The sequence below is a fragment of the Lutra lutra genome, chromosome 2, assembly GCF_902655055.1.
Source record: "Lutra lutra chromosome 2, mLutLut1.2, whole genome shotgun sequence".
Lineage (NCBI taxonomy): Eukaryota > Metazoa > Chordata > Mammalia > Carnivora > Mustelidae > Lutra > Lutra lutra.
Window position 1 is genome coordinate 186,103,105 of NC_062279.1, and position 16,674 is coordinate 186,119,778.

A 16,674-nucleotide genomic window follows, 5' to 3' on the forward strand; every position below is an offset into this window, starting at 1 on the left:
AAAATCGTATCTTTAAAACATTTACCTTCTGGTTTTGCTGGGAAATAAAATAATCAATATTTATAAACTGATTTTGGTATTCAGTAACCTTACCAAAATCTCCAGTGAGTTCTAATATCTTATCTTAGACTCTATTGGAGTTTCTGACTATCTCCAAATAATGACAGCTTGTTTCTTATTTTGCAGTCCTTAGAACTTTCCTTTCTTTTTCTTACTTATTGAGCTGGCTAGGGTCTGTAGTAAAGCACTGACTCCAAAGGTTTCACTGAATTGATTGAATTTGGGTTTCAAATTTTGAAGGCTCAACCACCAGCATTTGCTCACTAATTGTAATTAGGCTGTGAGAGAAAGAGGAATCAAGGTTGAGTGCAAGGTTTTTGGCCTGAACAGCTGATAGAACTGCATTGTCATTTACTGCTGGCAAAGCCAGGGATTTGTTTATCATATAGAGGGTAATTAACTGAAGAAAGATAAAAACTGGCTTATGCTTATTGGTAATGATCTCTCTAACAGACTTTAGCCTGGTTTTCCACTTCTGAAATAATTCACTCCTGAAAGGATTTAAACATATACAAATGCTCTCAGTAGGGTTTGACTTGTAACTTCCTGTTCAGCCACTGCCCTCCACAGGGGGTTTGTCTGAATATGAGCTGTACACTCGACTAAAATCTGAACGATGAGAGAAACAGTGAGAGAGAGAGAAAGATGACTTTTCCCTCTAGCGTCAATATTTCCTATTTTCTTACACACACACACACACACACACACACACACACACACACAACCTGTCTTGTTTTGCAACCTTTCCCAAGTCAAACAATTAAAAGAGAATCTCTGTCACCCAGGAAACTTGGTCCCTGCAAGTAGCTTGTCTGGAAAGATGTCCTAGAAAGACCAGCTGCATTTCTGCAATGTCAGCCTAAAAACAATGAAGAAAAATGAAGGGGTGACTCCTGCCGAAGAGATCCTAAGTCATACAAAAAGCCCTCATTTCCCAGCCAGAAGGCCAATTTGACCATATGGTTGTTTGCAATCACAGCTATGTATTTTATAGTCAACTTATTTTCACTTAACCTCCTGTTCCTGCTATCCTAAACTGCGTTCCGTGTTTCTACCGCCTTCATCATTACCATGTTAATGTCTGCATGATATTACAACGTGTTATTGCAACAACTTAACTAAATAAAGTGAACCATTCAGGATTGTTTCCATTTTTCCACTGAAAATAACGCCGCAATCAGGCTTGCAGCTGTTCGCACCCTATTCTTGAATCATCTTTTAGGATTCGCCTACAGGTCCGTGAGTCAGACTAGAAACTGAGGACAACCAACGAGCGCCAGCGTGATCCCGCCCCCGGGGCGGGTCGTGGGCGGGGCCACGCACGTCCGCGTCCCGCGCTGCGTCACCGACGTCCCGCCCACCTGGTGTGCGGCGCGCGAGCGGCCGCTGCCTCGCTAGCGGGTGGTTCGGGCCCTGGGAGCACGGAAGCCTGGCGCGTCGGCTATGGCTCCCTGGGCTGTGGCCGAGCTATGGGCGCTGAACCCGCTGCGCGCTCTGTGGCTCACTCTGACCGCCGCCTTCCTGCTGACCCTGCTGCTGCAGCTAGTGCCGCCCGGCCTGCTCCCGGGCTGCGCGCTTTTCCAGGACCTGATCCGCTATGGGAAAACCAAGCGTGAGGGGCCGTCGCGCCCGGCCGCCTGCCGGGTCTTTGATGTGCCCAAGAGGTAACCGCGCCCCGGCTCGAGCCCGGGGCGCCCGGCTCGGGCAGCCGGCAGGGGGCAGCAGAGGCGGGCGCGGGGCCGGAACAGCCCGGGCCGGGGAGGCCCTGACAGGTCTCCGGGCGCGGCGGGCCTCGGCTGGTCTCTGGGGACACGGCCGCGTCCGCGTCGTGGCCCGGGGGGCGAAATGCTCCAAGGGCCCGCGGACACCGAGGATGCTGAGCCGCTCGTGAACGTGAACGTGTGGCCGCACCGAGTCTTCCCCTCGGGGGAAGTAGCGCTTCCGAATGTAGGCCTGGTCACCCGGCGTCTATAGCCTTTCGGTCCCAAATTTTCCTTTTAGCCCTCCTCGATCTCACTTGAGGTCACTCACTTGTAGACATGAAGGCAGGCCCTCCCTTCGCCTTTGCTTCTCACATTTGTCTCCGACCTTCGAAGTCAGGACGGAGGGGGCGAGCCGCTGGTCACAGGGCGGCACCCCTCCTTCTGCCACACCAACCCTCCTCACTAGCACCTTGGCCCAGGAGTGCACATTTCTGTCAAGACTGACCCCGAAGCTTTGACATTCAACAGGTTTCATAACCAAGTTCAATGAAAGATTAAATCTAAATCGTTAGGGCTTAAGTAGGGTTCTTTCAGAAGTGTGAAGACTTGTAGTTTGCTTTTGTTTGGGTTTTTTTTTTTTTTTTTTTTTTTTACTTTGAATTCAGAACATAGCTGAGAAGAGTCAGCCAAGCACTTCTAGACGGTAGGAGAATAGCAGTGGCTCTTCTGTCTTTAAGGTGCATCGAAAGTTGAACATTTAGGAAGGAATCTGGAGGAACGTGATAAGGTTTCAAATGTATTAAAACACCAGGGTTATCGCGTGAACCTCTCAGAGACAGTGTCCCAGGTCCACAGACGAGAATGCGGCTGAGTGTAACTTGGCTTCTGAAACGTGGATAATCGCCCCCACTCTGGTCTGTTGGGAGAGAGATTCCTAAGGTGTTGACACTGAGAAGGAAGATGTAGGACATTCACAGGAAGAGGAAAGGGAATGAGGCCCTGGGAAGAGGTAGAAGTATTTAGGACAAATTAGTCAAACCCTGTGTTTAGTAGAGGCTCTTTTTAAGCAAACATTATCCATCATCCTATTTTTAATCAAGTTTGATTGCAATACATCCTTTTGTGCTTTATAGTAATGGCATTCCCAGATTATCATTTTTTACTGTTATAAAGTGAAGAAAAAATATTTCTTAGTGTGAATTCTAACAAACTGTTTTCTGAATTTTGAAAAGGGTATTGATGTCCCTAAATTAAAGGACACATTTCAAGTCATTCCCTGCACTCTGCTGTTTCTCTGCTCCCATTCCCCAGCTGTTAGTGCTCAAGCACTTGATTAGATGACAGCTAAGAAAACAGACCTGGTACCTTTCCTTTATTCATTACCACTCTTTGGGCTTGTTGTAATTTCTCCCATAATTTACACCTTTTTCTTCTTCTAGAATTCTAGAGTAGAACCTCCCATGATGTCCAAATGATGTTTTGTTTTTGTTTTTTTAATTTAAACCATTTCTTTTAGTATTGGAAAAAGAGCAAGTCCAGGCCAAGAAAGAAAGACAAATGTGCCTAGATACTATATTTAAATATTTTTCCTTGTGCAAAATTTAGTTGTACTCTTAAAAGTGAACCTGTAATTTTTATACTTAGAGGCAGCTGTAAATCATATTTCTGCGTTCACATTTCTGCATCTAAAATGGTGCTTACGTAATTTTGTTTGGGGTTATTTTTTCCTAAGGAGGCAAGAATAAAACTTTAAATCAGTTCATGGCATTTCAATTCCATTACCACTGTTGGGTAGGGTTTTTTTCCCTAAATTAAGGTGATTTTACTTTTCTTGTTTTCCTTTTGGTTCATAGATTGTTAATTTCCGAGAAAATCTGAATAAATAGGTGATGTCAACATGAGTCACAATGCTCTTGACTTGTGTAATGTGTATAGAAGTACTTCTGCTTCTAAGTTTCAAAATGGTATCAAAGCCTTGCAATTGAATTGAGCTCTGGAAGCAAAGAGCCATTCAGACTTTTCTCCAGGGGTACAGCAGTCATAACCAGGGGACCTGTGCACAGAATTCAGGGCAAACCTGGTTAGAAAAAAAAATTACGTCTTTATTTCACTAATCTCTAGCCAAAATTCAGCATTTCCTTAATGATAAATGTATTTAATGAACCATGGTAGAATTAGCAGTACTTGAATATGGTGAAAGATTTTTTATATCACATTAAAAATATTGAAGAGATATCAAAACGTTTTCATCACAAGAATGAATCCCTAGATCTTGTTATTTGATACAGTAATTAAGCACATATATTACTATATCACAGATTTATTTTTCGAGTAGTTGTGTTACCTATATTTCAATATAATTGATTTCCTTGGTAATCCCTATGTATTTTATGATCGAAGTAACATTTTGAAAAGTGGCCAGTTCCCTTCCCCAGACTGCCAGTGGAGTCCAGGGAAGAAAAGTATTAAGAACCCTTGCTCTAGACTATAAACTGGCCATAAGTTTACATTGTCTTGTTTGTTACCATATCCCTGGTTCAGTGCCTGACAAATAATAAGGTCCTTGATCACTGTCTTGAATGAATTTAAGAAAAACAGGGTTTAGGTTTAGTTGGTTTGTTGATTAACAAAGGGTTTATAGAGTACTTACGTGCCAAGAGCTTTTGTTCTTATAAAACAGGCAGTAAATATGTAAACAAATCTTACAAAACAAGGTAATTTTGGACGGTAATAAGTGCCTCAGAGGAAATCGAGCAGGATTACTTGATCATGAGCAAAATAGGGTGGCTGTGACAGTGACAGTGACAACACTGGAGAGGATGATAAGGGAGGGGTGGGGCAGGAGATGAGCTCACTGGGGGAGGCAAGGCTGGCTCACCAGGGCCATGGTGGAGATGAGATTTTATTCTGAGTGTATGTAAAGCCACTGAACTCTTTAGGACAGGGAAGGAGGCGTGACATGATATGATTCCTGTTTTTGAAAGGGTGACTAGCCATTGTGTGAAGAAGACTGAGTAAGAGGCTGTTATGATGGTCCAGGCAAAAGGCTTGCTTGTATAATAACACCTCTTTGCCATATAGGTGGTGACGACATTAAAGTACTTAGCACAGGCCAGGCACCTAGTCAGAATCAGTAAACATTAGTTCACTTCCTTAGTTAACCCCATAACTCCCATAATGGAGCCTTGGATCAGTCTCAGCTATCTGCAAACCTGTATTATTAGATCCTGCCTCTGGCTCAAAGTCATCCAGTGGCTTCCACCTTACTCACAGAAAGAGCCCAAGACCTTATACTGTTTTGTTCCCGCCACCTCACTGACTTTGTGACCTATAGTTAACCCCCATGTGGTGCCAGTCCAGCCCTGTAGGCCTCTCTGCTAGTCTTCTTTCTCACCTCAGGGCCTTTGCACTGCCTGTTCCCTCTATCTAGAAAGCTCTTTCCCCATATAGCCGCATACTTGGTTTATGACCTTACTTCCTATAATTCTACTCAAATATTACCTTCTCAGTGAGGTATTGCCTATCCACCCTATTTAAAAGTATAATTCTACCACCACCATGACCACCGCACCCCCCCATATTCCTTCTTCTCTTCCTGGCTTTCATTTTCTCAGTAATGGTAAATGCCTGCTGGCATGCTATGAATTTTACTTTTGTGTGTGAGTGTGAGTATAAGTGCCATAAGGGCTGGATTATCTGTTGTTTTCGTTGTTGCACCCCTAGGGCAGTCCCTAGCATCTAATTAGCCCTGAAATATTTATTAAAGTAGTGCTTGCTTGGTGCCAAGTCCTGTGTTACCATGAGGATCACCTTATCCCTCTTCCCACGGACTTGGAAAACAGTGCTGCAATTAAGTAAAGTGCCAAGGGAGGAAAAAGGGAGAATGTCTAAAATAAAAGGGGTAGAGTTCTTAGATCTATTGTTGGAGGCTAACGGGGCCTTTTAACGTGGTATAAATTGGCATATGTGATACAGAGACAGAAAAGTTCAGGTTCAGGTGGGTCTAGGTTCCATGAATTAGAGGTTTAGCGGTGTGGGGGCATCTGGGTGGCTCAGCTGGTTCAGTGTCCAAATACTATTCTCAGCTCCGATCTTGCTCTCAGGATTAAGAGTTCAAGCCCCATGTTGGGCTCCATGCTGGCCATAGCACCTACTTTAGAAAAAAAAGAAAGAAAGAGAGAAAGGTAGTGCTACCGGGTGATTTTAACTTCAGAGTCATCGGGCTGAGTTTGGAGCTAAATGCTGCCACTTACTGTGTGACCTTAACATCTGAGCCTTCGTTTTCTCACCTGCCACGAGATAACCAAGTAAACTTTACAGAATTGTTTCTGCCTACTTACCAGAGGGATTTTTTTTTTCTAACTTTAAAAAGAGTGAAATGAATAAGCAATGCTGTGTGTGTGTGTGTGTGTCTGTGTGTGTGTGTGTGTTTGTAAAATATACATGATGTAACACTTAACATTTTAACCCTTTTCAGGTGTACAGTTCATTGTTGTATACATTCACATTGCTGTGCCGCCATCACCACTATCAATTTCCAGAACTTTTCCATTAGCCAGAAGGATTTTAAAACCTAAGTTATTTAAGTCACTCTGCACAAATGGCTCCCCGTCACACTGAATAAAAGCCAGTGTCCTTGTAAGACCCTATAGCATCTGCTTCTGCACACAGGTGTCCTTTATTGTTCCTCAGAGCCTATGTGGTTGTCATTTCCTCTGCCTAGAAAATTCTTTCCCATAGACGCTCACTAAGGTTATTCATTCTAGCCAAATATCACTTCCAGAGAGGCCATCCTTGACCACCCTTGGCCTCCCCTCTGCACCCTCTCTGCCCCCTAAACCAGTATTATGCTACATGTCTATAGGTTGATTCGTTGACCATATACTGAGGGTAAACATCAAGGCAGAGACCTGGCCTATTTGCTCCCTTCTGAGTTCCCAGATCCTAGAACATTGCCCAGCACGTTCTAAGTTCCCAATAAATATTTGTGAAGAAATGAAGTAGGTAGAGTGGCTGGCCCAGAAGATGCTTTTCAAAAGTCAACCCCTCTCCTTTGCATGGAAGCCTTCAGAGCAAGGTGCTGCTGGCATTCTGCCCTGCTCCTGCAACTCAGACCATACCTGGGCTCAGTTCTAGGAAGCATGTCTTAAGAAAGACCCTAGAAGGCAACCAAAAACCAGTGGCCAGATAGGGAAGGGAGTATTGGAAATACAAGGATGAACTTTGGAGGAAACTAAGCCCTTGAGTCTGGAGAAGATCGGAATCAGGAACAACAGGCTAGCTCGGCAAGGGCAGATCTAGTGATAGAATTTGTAACAGGAGTCAGGAGAATTAAATGGGTTGCTCTGGAATGATCAGATGAGATCAGTATTTGTCAGACCTGGTTGTGGGCAGGGTCTGGGGTGGATGGGGCGGGGGTTGCTGTAAAGTCTGATACAATCATCTGGATCTTCTGGAAGAAGAATCCCTGAGCTCGGTCTATTTTGTTGTGACAAGGAAGAGGCTTGATACAAAGTGTTGTGTTGAAGGCCAGGGAGGACAACCTGCAGAGTCAGAAAGATTTTGAATTTACTTAAATAAAGAAAAGTAGAAGGATGGGTAAAGGGACCTCAGAAGAACCTGTGTTAGGCCTTTGTGCCATAGTAGGTGATCTCCTTTCGGTAAACCAGCATCCTCCTTCACATTAAGGTAACCTTGCTAATTTCAGTGTCCATTGGCTCTGGTTTTACTTGTATTTCATGTATAACTGTGTTGATTGCAAAATAGGCGCTGTACTTGATGAAAGGTGTAACCATCAGGATTTGGTTCCTCGTTTTATGAGTTAAAGTCATGCTATTATAAAGTAATTTGGTCAACACAATTTCGGAAAACACTGAATCAGAAAACCTTTAAGGTTTCTGGCAGCCCCGAGAGCTTGTGGTTTTGTAAATCTTGTGTAACAGCTCTATGGCTGTTGCAGCAACATTGCCCAGGATTTAGAAATCTTTCACACATTTGGCTTCTATTGGCAGGACCTAGGTTCTCTATGCCAGGGTCTGGTGCCCCCTCTGTTGGAACTTGAGCCACTCCTGTCACCCAGAGATAAGAAAGGTTGCTAATTGACCCTCTATCCAGGTTTAACAAGGTCAATCACAGTCTCATTAACCTCAGGTGGCCTCTTTTTCCGGAGTTAACTGGTCCCATCCTTTGAAAGCAGATTTTAAAAGTCTGAACGCCTGCAGGATTCAGGTTCTATTAAAATAACAAAAGTACACTTTGGGAAACGGGGTAAGAGGCTCCAGAGTCTAAAAATAGTCTTCCTCCTTAATGCTTTAAAGAGGACCTCCTCTGATGATTGCCTAACTGGTTTAACCTTGCAGGTACTTTTCTCACTTCTACATCATCTCAGTGCTGTGGAACGGCTTCCTGCTCTGGCACCTTACTCAGTCTCTGTTCCTGGGAGTGCCTTTTCCAAACTGGCTTCACGGTCTGCTCAGAATTCTCGGGGCTGCCCAGTTCCAAGGTACAACTCCATGGACTAGTTATAACCGTTTCGTCCTGTTCCTGCCTTTCCTGCCTGCAGGGAGCTGTTCCTGGTATTTCACAGTCACGCCCAGTCTCCTCCTGTGTGGGCCCCGGAAGTGGAGGGTGAGGCCAAAAAAGAGTTCTGCGTGCTTCCTAACCCAGGGATGTCCCCCTAAAACGGGGATGTCTCCATGTCCTTCACTGAGTCTGCTCTTCGTCCCTGCCTTGTAGTGAGTGCTATGCTGTGTACAAGACTGGCTGTGCTCCTTCTGATATTTTTAGTGCTATCGATATATTTATGCAGAAGTCTTTACACTGTGCGAAAGCTCTTAGGCTCCATTAGGTTTGCCTTGAAACATTTGTCATTTCTCTAGCTGACCCAAAATCATGTCTCAGAACCCCAGAAAGAGAATAGAAATTACTCTTGATCACCAGTTAAAAATATTGGTTATACTGCAAGCAATAGTTATATAATAAAATTGGCTCTGAATAGTTGTTGACCAGATGATTATAAAATAGCCTTTAAATTTACCTCACTCAACCTCGAATAAAGGATGCATGGAACAATTTTAGAAATCAGGAATTGAAGGTGAAAACCATAAGACGGCCTCAATTAGTGTCAGGGAGAGGGTGAGGGGCTGAATTAGAAACAAATTGTCCTGGTGCTGTCTCTGTCCTTTGTTCCACCACTGGCTCCATGGGAACAGTCCTTTTCTGCATAACCAGGGGAACTTGTTGCAAAAGATGACAGCCCGAGGGAAGACCTATGTAGAGACCTCAGCAGATCCCACTTCACCCATTAAAGCGTCATCTCTCCCTTTGTTTACTGTGGGGCTAGCTGGGGTTCTGGAATTTAGAAGGTTGGTTGTGAGGAGTTTTATTTGTATATTTGTTTTAACCTATTCCTAAAGAGTTAAAACTAGGATTTGCTGTATTTAAAATAGAAAAATAGCCAATGCTATTCTGTACTGATAGAAGTCTAGATAGGGCTTACCTTTGTTGGGGGTAGGCAGTGCCGGGAGGGGAGACAAGGGAGTGCTGGTTGTGTTCTGTTTCTTGATCTGGATGCTGGATATATGGGCAGAATAAGTTGGTTTAGTTTGTAAAATTCGTTAAACTGTATCCTTAATTCTAATGATGTGTGTGTATGTGTCTGTGTGTGTGTGTATGTGTGACATTCATTTAAAAACAAAAACATCTAGGTGTTAGGTCATTTTAAAAACTAGTACTTCTTCTGAATTCTTTTGGCAGAGGGGTGGGAAGCAGGTAGGGAGATCGATCTCAAGGCTCACTGTCCCCTGAAAGTATGATTTTGTTTCTTGTTTGTTTAATATGGAAAGAAATGCATATTTCCCTCTGTCTCTGTTCCTGTCCCCTTTTCTGCCTGTCTGGGTGCCTGTGTCTCATCTCCCCTGACCCAGGGATCCCACCGAGTGGGGTTATTAGAGGTCATCCGGGCATTCTTCCCGACCATCTTCATCTGTCTGTTAGCGCCAGGAACCAGAGGTCCACAGACACCAGGTTCTGCGTGCACAGACTCCTTTGCAGTGACATGCGCGTAACCAGAAGGCTTTTCAAGCTTGTCACTAGTCAAATTCCTTAACTTCACTTGGCCCACTTCCTCATGACTTAAAAAAAAAAAAAAAGTGTTAGGCTAGATGAGGTTCTAGGGCCCTCTCCTAGCTCTAATCTTATTTAATACTCCGTGGAAAAGGAGGAAAAATAATAATGACTTTGGCATTAATCCCAGAAAGAGAGATGCTAACATGTTGCATTCTGAATTATAGGGGGTGAGCTGGCACTGTCCGCATTCTTAGTGTTAGTATTTCTGTGGCTACACAGCTTGCGAAGGCTCTTCGAATGCTTCTATGTCAGTGTCTTCTCCAATGCCGTAATTCACGTCGTTCAGTACTGTTTTGGACTTGTCTACTATGTCCTCACCGGCCTGACTGTGCTCAGCCAAGTGCCAATGGACGGCAGGAATGGTGAGTGGTCCCTGGGGTCTGTCAGCGAGTCACCGGGCGTGTGAAGTGCTGTTCAGGCAGAGCACTCCATCAAGCCTGACAAAAGTTTGAAAACAGACCTGCCCAACCCACTTTGCATTTAAGAGTTTGAACTCTACCAGCCTTGGCAAAAGTCAACATGCCCAAGGATATATACATTAACTATTACACAATTGCTACCTGAGAGACACCAACATAAGCACTAATGCCTGTGGTAAAGATAGTAAAGTACCAGGTGTTGAGGAGGCTTAGTGTAAGGACAAAGAATTGGGATGTGGGTCTCCCTTGGTGGGACTGAAGTCCGTGACCTCAGGCGGAGTTACTCTGGAGAGAAAGAGGGAGTATGGGCAAGAGGTGGATAGGAAGCAGGGGAACACCCAAGAGCAGGAGAAAGGGTCCACAAAGTTGCTCCACCAAAGGCTCAGTCTCCCTCAGGTGTGTGTGTGGAAGGGGAAGGGTGGTACGGGATTAAATCTCAGAAAACCAGAGGAGAAGGGGTGGCCTGGGCCGGGTTGAGTAGTTGTGATTTGAAGAGGGAGTAGAGAGCCATTTTGTTGCCATTTCGTTTTTAGGATGATTCTGATCATAACAAAGCTTTTCTTCAAGGGAGGCAGCCTGAGCGGAGAGGACAAAAGCGTACTGTGGACAGTCTGAGTTGTATCTAACATTGCTGAGCTCCCACTGGCCGGGAAGAGGGAAGCAAAATCATGACCTTTGTCTATGAGAAGGAAATGAAGTGTGCTTTGCAGGGGGAAGGGAGGCTGGAGATCTAACATATAGGACTATCATTTTTGTAAAAACAATGCGTGCTTTTTACACAGAACTCGAGTCATTCGGGGTGACTCACGTTAGTTTTCAGTGCTGAGGCGAAGTTCACCCTGCTTCGCCTTTGGTGTCCTTCTGCCCACACACTGTAGGGCAGAGCATTCATGACTGTTTTCTCTTAATTCAAGTCTTCGTGTGTCTTATCTGTCCGTGTAAATAGAGACCAAAGTCTGGATGTTTCCAGTATTCAGTGAACTTTCTTCTCAGGTTTGATTTCGGCATCAGAATAGCCCCTTGAGCACCCTCTCTCTGTCGCTGTAGCACAACCCAAGGTCTCTTCGGCTTAAGGAATGACATTAGAGTACAATTTAGTAATGATTTTTCTTAATTCATGAATTATTTATTGGCTTCAGCCACTCAGCTAGCATCTCTCCATCTGATTCCCCTGAATTTAATCAAGTCAGTGTTTCCTCCCTGAGCGTTCTGCTGTGGTACTCACGTGCAGCCCGCATCGAGGTCTGAACTATTATTCATGATGCACAGTGCTAGGATTTCCACCCAGAGTAGCTTTCTGAAGCACGCGGCTAACCCGCTAGCTTTCAGTCTGTTGGCCTCCGTTGGCATTACGTATCTCTTCTAGAGCTTCGTCTGCTAGCTTGACCCCAGCTTCTGCCTTCCCCCCCAAATAAACAGTCAAGAAAAAGCAGCTGAGACACCCCCAGAAATCGCTTCCTAGACACTCCTTTCTGAAGCTGTCCTCTGTTTCACCTACTTGTCTTTCAAGAAGTCATATGCAGGCATTTGGGACAATATGAGGAAAACTGGTTTCAGGAATTCACTGAGAGAACACACAGGCATGTGTCAGCCATGGGGTCTGATAGGAATAGACTGAGTCTGAATTCTGGCTTACTTAACCACCCTGAACCTCAGTACCTTCATCTGTAATCAGGGACACATCCTGATTTCAGAGGGTTCTTGTGAAAGGGAAGAGAAAGGATGTCTACAAGCTGCCCCCTCATCTCCTGGTCTTCAAAGTCTAGAGGGTCTACCTCCAGCCACTTCCCATTACACTGTTGTGTTGTATTTTCTCCTGAGTGCCCTCTCTACCTGAACTTGTCTTGGTCATCGGTTTGCCTACGAGTTTCTGTCTGTGCCTTGCCACTGGAACGTGGGTTCCTGAGGACTGAGATCGTACCTTATGTAATCACTGCTTTATCCCTGTGTGAGATGCCAGGCTCAGTAGACACTCAGTCAGTAAATAATGAATAAGCAAAGAGTTAAATACTACACAGATTGGATTCTCAGCCTTCCACTTGCCTCCCCTTTCCTGCATTATAATTCCAACTTATTCTTAGGAATCTTTCGCTCATAGGTACTTTCTCTGATTCAGAGTAGGTAACTTGGCAGCGATGAGAACTCTCAAACGCTTGCTTCGGTTTTTAATCCTAAAATGACTTGCTCTTAAAGCCCTCCAATTTAAAACTATTTTTCATATTTTGTTTATTTTTAACCTGTAAAAATATAACCTTTTCATTAAATGGCTAAGTCTAGTAAACATTAAGAGTCTATAGTAAACTGTTTCTATAGGGCAGGTTTTTAAAAGAAATTAACACAGGTAGACATTGGTGGACTCTCATGAGTCTTTATCTGTCATTAGTCCTCCCTCCGGGTGCCCATAGGGAATCGCGTATTCTCGGTTCTCTTACCTGAATCAACTCTGTAGGGGCTGTCTCTTGGCTCCAGACCCTCAGGCTCTTCCCCACCGTCAATCCAATCCGCAGTCAATGGACAGCTTTGTTTCTTCAGTCAAGTTCCTGACTAACCTGACTGCTTCCTGCTGATCATAAGAAAGTCCTGAATTTGCTTTTCTGATGCCAGTCCTCAAAAGACCTGCATTCTTCCTGTCTTCTTGGTAGCTGGAGAAGAAAGAGGAAGATGATACTTTGAGTGTTTCTACTTCTGAGCTAAATCTAACATGGTTCTCTCTAATCAGAAAAGGATAGTTTGGGGCTCCTGGGTGGCTCAGTGGGTTAAAGCCTCTGCCTTCAGCTCAGGTCACAATCCCAGGGTCCTGGGATCGAGCCCCACATCGGGCTCTCTGCTCCGCGGGGAGCCTGCTTCCCCTCTCTCTCTCTCTGCCTGCCTCTCTGCCTGCCTCTCTCCCTACTTGTGACCTCTGTCTGTCAAGTAAATAAATAAAATCTTAACAAAAAGAAAAAGAAAGAAAGAAAGAAAAGAAAAGGATAGTTTGTGTCTTCGTCTTGCAATTTACACTTCTTCTCTTTTGGGAAGCCCCACCATGAGCTGTGACTTCTAGTGATTTTCTTCATTGGCTGATGCCAGTCAAGTCCGTGCTCTGCATTCAGTGTCTCCCCTGAATGGCTTAGGGTGGCAGCTCAGGTTGAGATTCCTTTAGAAAGTGTCTTACTGACAGTAGACCGTAAGAAAGAAGACATAACACCAGGCTTAGAAATAGAAATGCAAAGCAGTGTCACCACACGAGAGTGCATCACCAGAGTAGGAGACAGAGCCGACCCCCGTGCTTGAAGCGTTTGAAGAGGCAGCAGGAGAGCGTGTCCGTGTGGCACTCTCTGTCGGGGGCCACCGAAGCTGCCCCTGGATGAGGAGTCTACCCCCTCACCCACAGGACAGCGCTCTCCCCCCCCAGACCTGGTACATTCGGTCAGGATAATTTTCTAGTTGCGAGGAACAGTATAGTGGGTAATTGTGTTCTACTAACTGTATGGTTCTACTAGCTGTATCATTCCCCAAGCCTCTGAAATTTTGCAGGCTGGCTGATAAGCTCATTCTTTTTTTCTGTAGTCTATGTGATAGGGAGAAATCTCTTGATGCAAGCTCGGTGGTTCCATATCCTCGGAATGCTGATGTTTATCTGGTCGTCTGTCCATCAGTACAAGTGCCATGTCATTCTCGGCAATCTCAGGAAAAATAAAGCAGGTGAGGGGCCTTTCGCAACCATTGCATGGGAAATTTGAACCCTCAGAAGTTAGTTATCCCTGTTCCTTTATTTTTTCCCCTCCTGCCCTAAATTAACAGACTCATCTACCAAATGCTCCTTTTCAACAAGACATCTCTCTGGGTCTCGATCTTCCCCTTTATAAAATGAGAGCGTTCTGCTGAAAGACTTCCCCGGCTCCATCTAGCCCTCACGCTCTGTAATTCTATTCTGTGTCCACATCTGGGGGCCTGCACAGCAGACACGTGCCTAACCAGCACATGAACATTCCCGTTTCCCTGCTGAGTTAGGGTCATTCCAACCGCAGCAAAAAAATAAATAAATAAAATAAAACCACTTGACTTTTTAGTTAGCTTGTATTGACTTACCACAGGTACAGTTTTCATTAGGTTTTTTGAAATACTAACAGTGGAATAATACTATTCAGCATTTATCCAGTGCTTATTCTGTGCCAGGCCCGGTTCCTGGAACTTTACATAGAGTCTCACAGTGCTTAGTTGAGTTGGGGACAGTCTTATTCTCCCTTTACAAATGGGGAAACTGAGGCACCGAGCTGTTAAGCAGCTTTTCTAAAGTTCCACAGCATGTGAATGGTAGAGTCAGGATTTGAGCTCATGTCGTCTGAGCTCTTAATGACTAGCTTGGAGGCCTAGTGGGGAAACAGGCTTTCCTCTGTGCTTATTTTCAGTTGATAGTGTAACCTAGGCATGTAACTTTCTAATACATAGTAGGCTGACAATGGAAGTGTGACGGGAAATGGGTTTGCACACAGGTCAGCAATCTTGAGTTTTTGGAAATGACTTGGGGCCTGAGGGGGTAAATTCTCTTTCTACAACTTCATTTGCTCGTGGCCTTCTGTTTCTGTTTCAGGGGTGGTCATTCACTGTAACCACCGAATTCCTTTTGGAGACTGGTTTGAATATGTTTCTTCCCCGAACTACTTAGCAGAGCTGATGATCTACATTTCCATGGCTGTCACCTTTGGGCTCCACAACTTAACTTGGTGGCTAGTGGTGACATATGTTTTCTTCAGCCAGGCGCTGTCTGCTTTCCTCAGCCACAAATTCTACAAAAGCAAATTTGTCTCCTATCCAAAGCATAGGAAAGCTTTCCTGCCATTCCTGTTTTAAGGTCACGTCAGTCATGAAGCATGCAAACCAGGTGACAGGTGCGATTCCTCAGGACAACAAAGTCTAGGGACCAAAGCACAGTTTCTGCAGAACCGTTTGTAACTCCGCATTCCGTTTTTACACCCAAAAGTCTTCACCAAATGAGCAAAGCAAGACCCCGCAAGAAAATGAATCTTCAAAGAGGAAATCCTTCTGGCAGGCCTGGGAGTGCTGTGTCTGCCTTCTGAGATGCTTTATAAAACCAACCAACTGCTAACAAGTAGATGAGACTTCTCTAAGCTGCCTCACAAGCAAACTAACCAAGAATATGCCAACAGCTTCACACATGCACCTACGTCCCCAGAGGAAGAGATGAGACCATCCGTGGCTTTTTGTTGGGGACAGATGAGCTGGACTACATAAGCAGCAGTATAGCAGTGCGCAGTAACTGTTGCATTTCAGTAAAAGCAGAAGAGGTTTTGGAAATCACAATATATAATTTCACAGCAACAGATTTAGGGGAAAATGAGTTTGTTGGAGATAGTGTATACCTTCACATACAGCCATGAAGATTTTCAGTTACGTAACCAGCAACAGCGGTTTCCACTCATCTCCCCTTCAAATCATAGGAAACCACTTTTATTCAATTCTTCTTTTGACATTCCTTTCAAGGAAGTACCTTAAAAGTGAAAGCATCTGAAAATAAAATATTTTTATATTTATGTGTAGAGCTCCTTCATGAATGGACTGACCTTCGCTGCAGAGGGGGCCAGTGCTGTAGCCTCGTTCGTGTGGAGTTACTCACACTGGATTAAGGTTTGCCTGAGTTTGAACTGTTTTAATAAAGTGAATCTGAAGATTTTCAGGAACAAAGTTTACACTAAAACAGTCTGTTCAAGAAAATACCCATGATTAAATCAAAGGGCAATAAATGCATGGTTTAAAAGAAAAACAAGAACTGGAAAAGTAACACCACAGCCTGAGCAACTCTGTAAAAACCGCACATTTGTGCAGCACAGGATTTCCTGGCTTAGTGACTAAGGTATTAACTTGATGGCTTTTGTGCAGGTGTCATATTACAGTCTACTAGCTAGTGAAGTTTTGCACTAATAGGTACCTTGCTGTGGGAGAAAGAACCTCATTATTATTCAGACGCATAACCAAATGCACATCCTCCCACCCTCATCCTTGGAGTAGTAAAAACGAAGCTGCTAGACTGAGATTCTTCTTAATCTAAACTTTCAGTATAAGCACATGAAAGCACATTCTAAAGTTCTAAAAATAATTCTGCTGTAGCGTTTTCTCTCCCATCCATCAAATACCACCTCAATCGGTTGCTCAGTCTGTTCCGACAAATGACCTATTTGTTTCAGTTATCATTTGGGTGCGCCATCCTCAGGACCAGGACTCAGAACAAAACTTTCCACACTGGAAATGTAAAGCATATTGCAATTTGGTCTTAATTTCCACACAAATGACACAAATGCTTTTTTTTTTTTTTTAAGATTTCATTTATTTATTTGACAGGCAGAGATCACAAGTAGGCAGAGAGG

At 44.2% G+C, this 16,674-nt stretch overlaps 1 protein-coding gene across 1 annotated transcript; it reads left to right on the plus strand.

The window, feature by feature from the left end:
* Positions 1-1,413: 1,413 nt before the first annotated feature.
* SRD5A3 (steroid 5 alpha-reductase 3) lies at positions 1,414-16,338 on the plus strand. The gene is made up of 5 exons (XM_047719330.1): positions 1,414-1,724; positions 8,123-8,265; positions 10,055-10,252; positions 13,859-13,993; positions 14,883-16,338. The coding sequence occupies exons 1-5, from the start codon at positions 1,504-1,506 to the stop codon at positions 15,140-15,142; spliced, it is 957 nt and encodes a 318-aa protein (XP_047575286.1). The 5' UTR covers positions 1,414-1,503; the 3' UTR covers positions 15,143-16,338.
* The last annotated feature ends 336 nt before the right edge of the window (positions 16,339-16,674 follow it).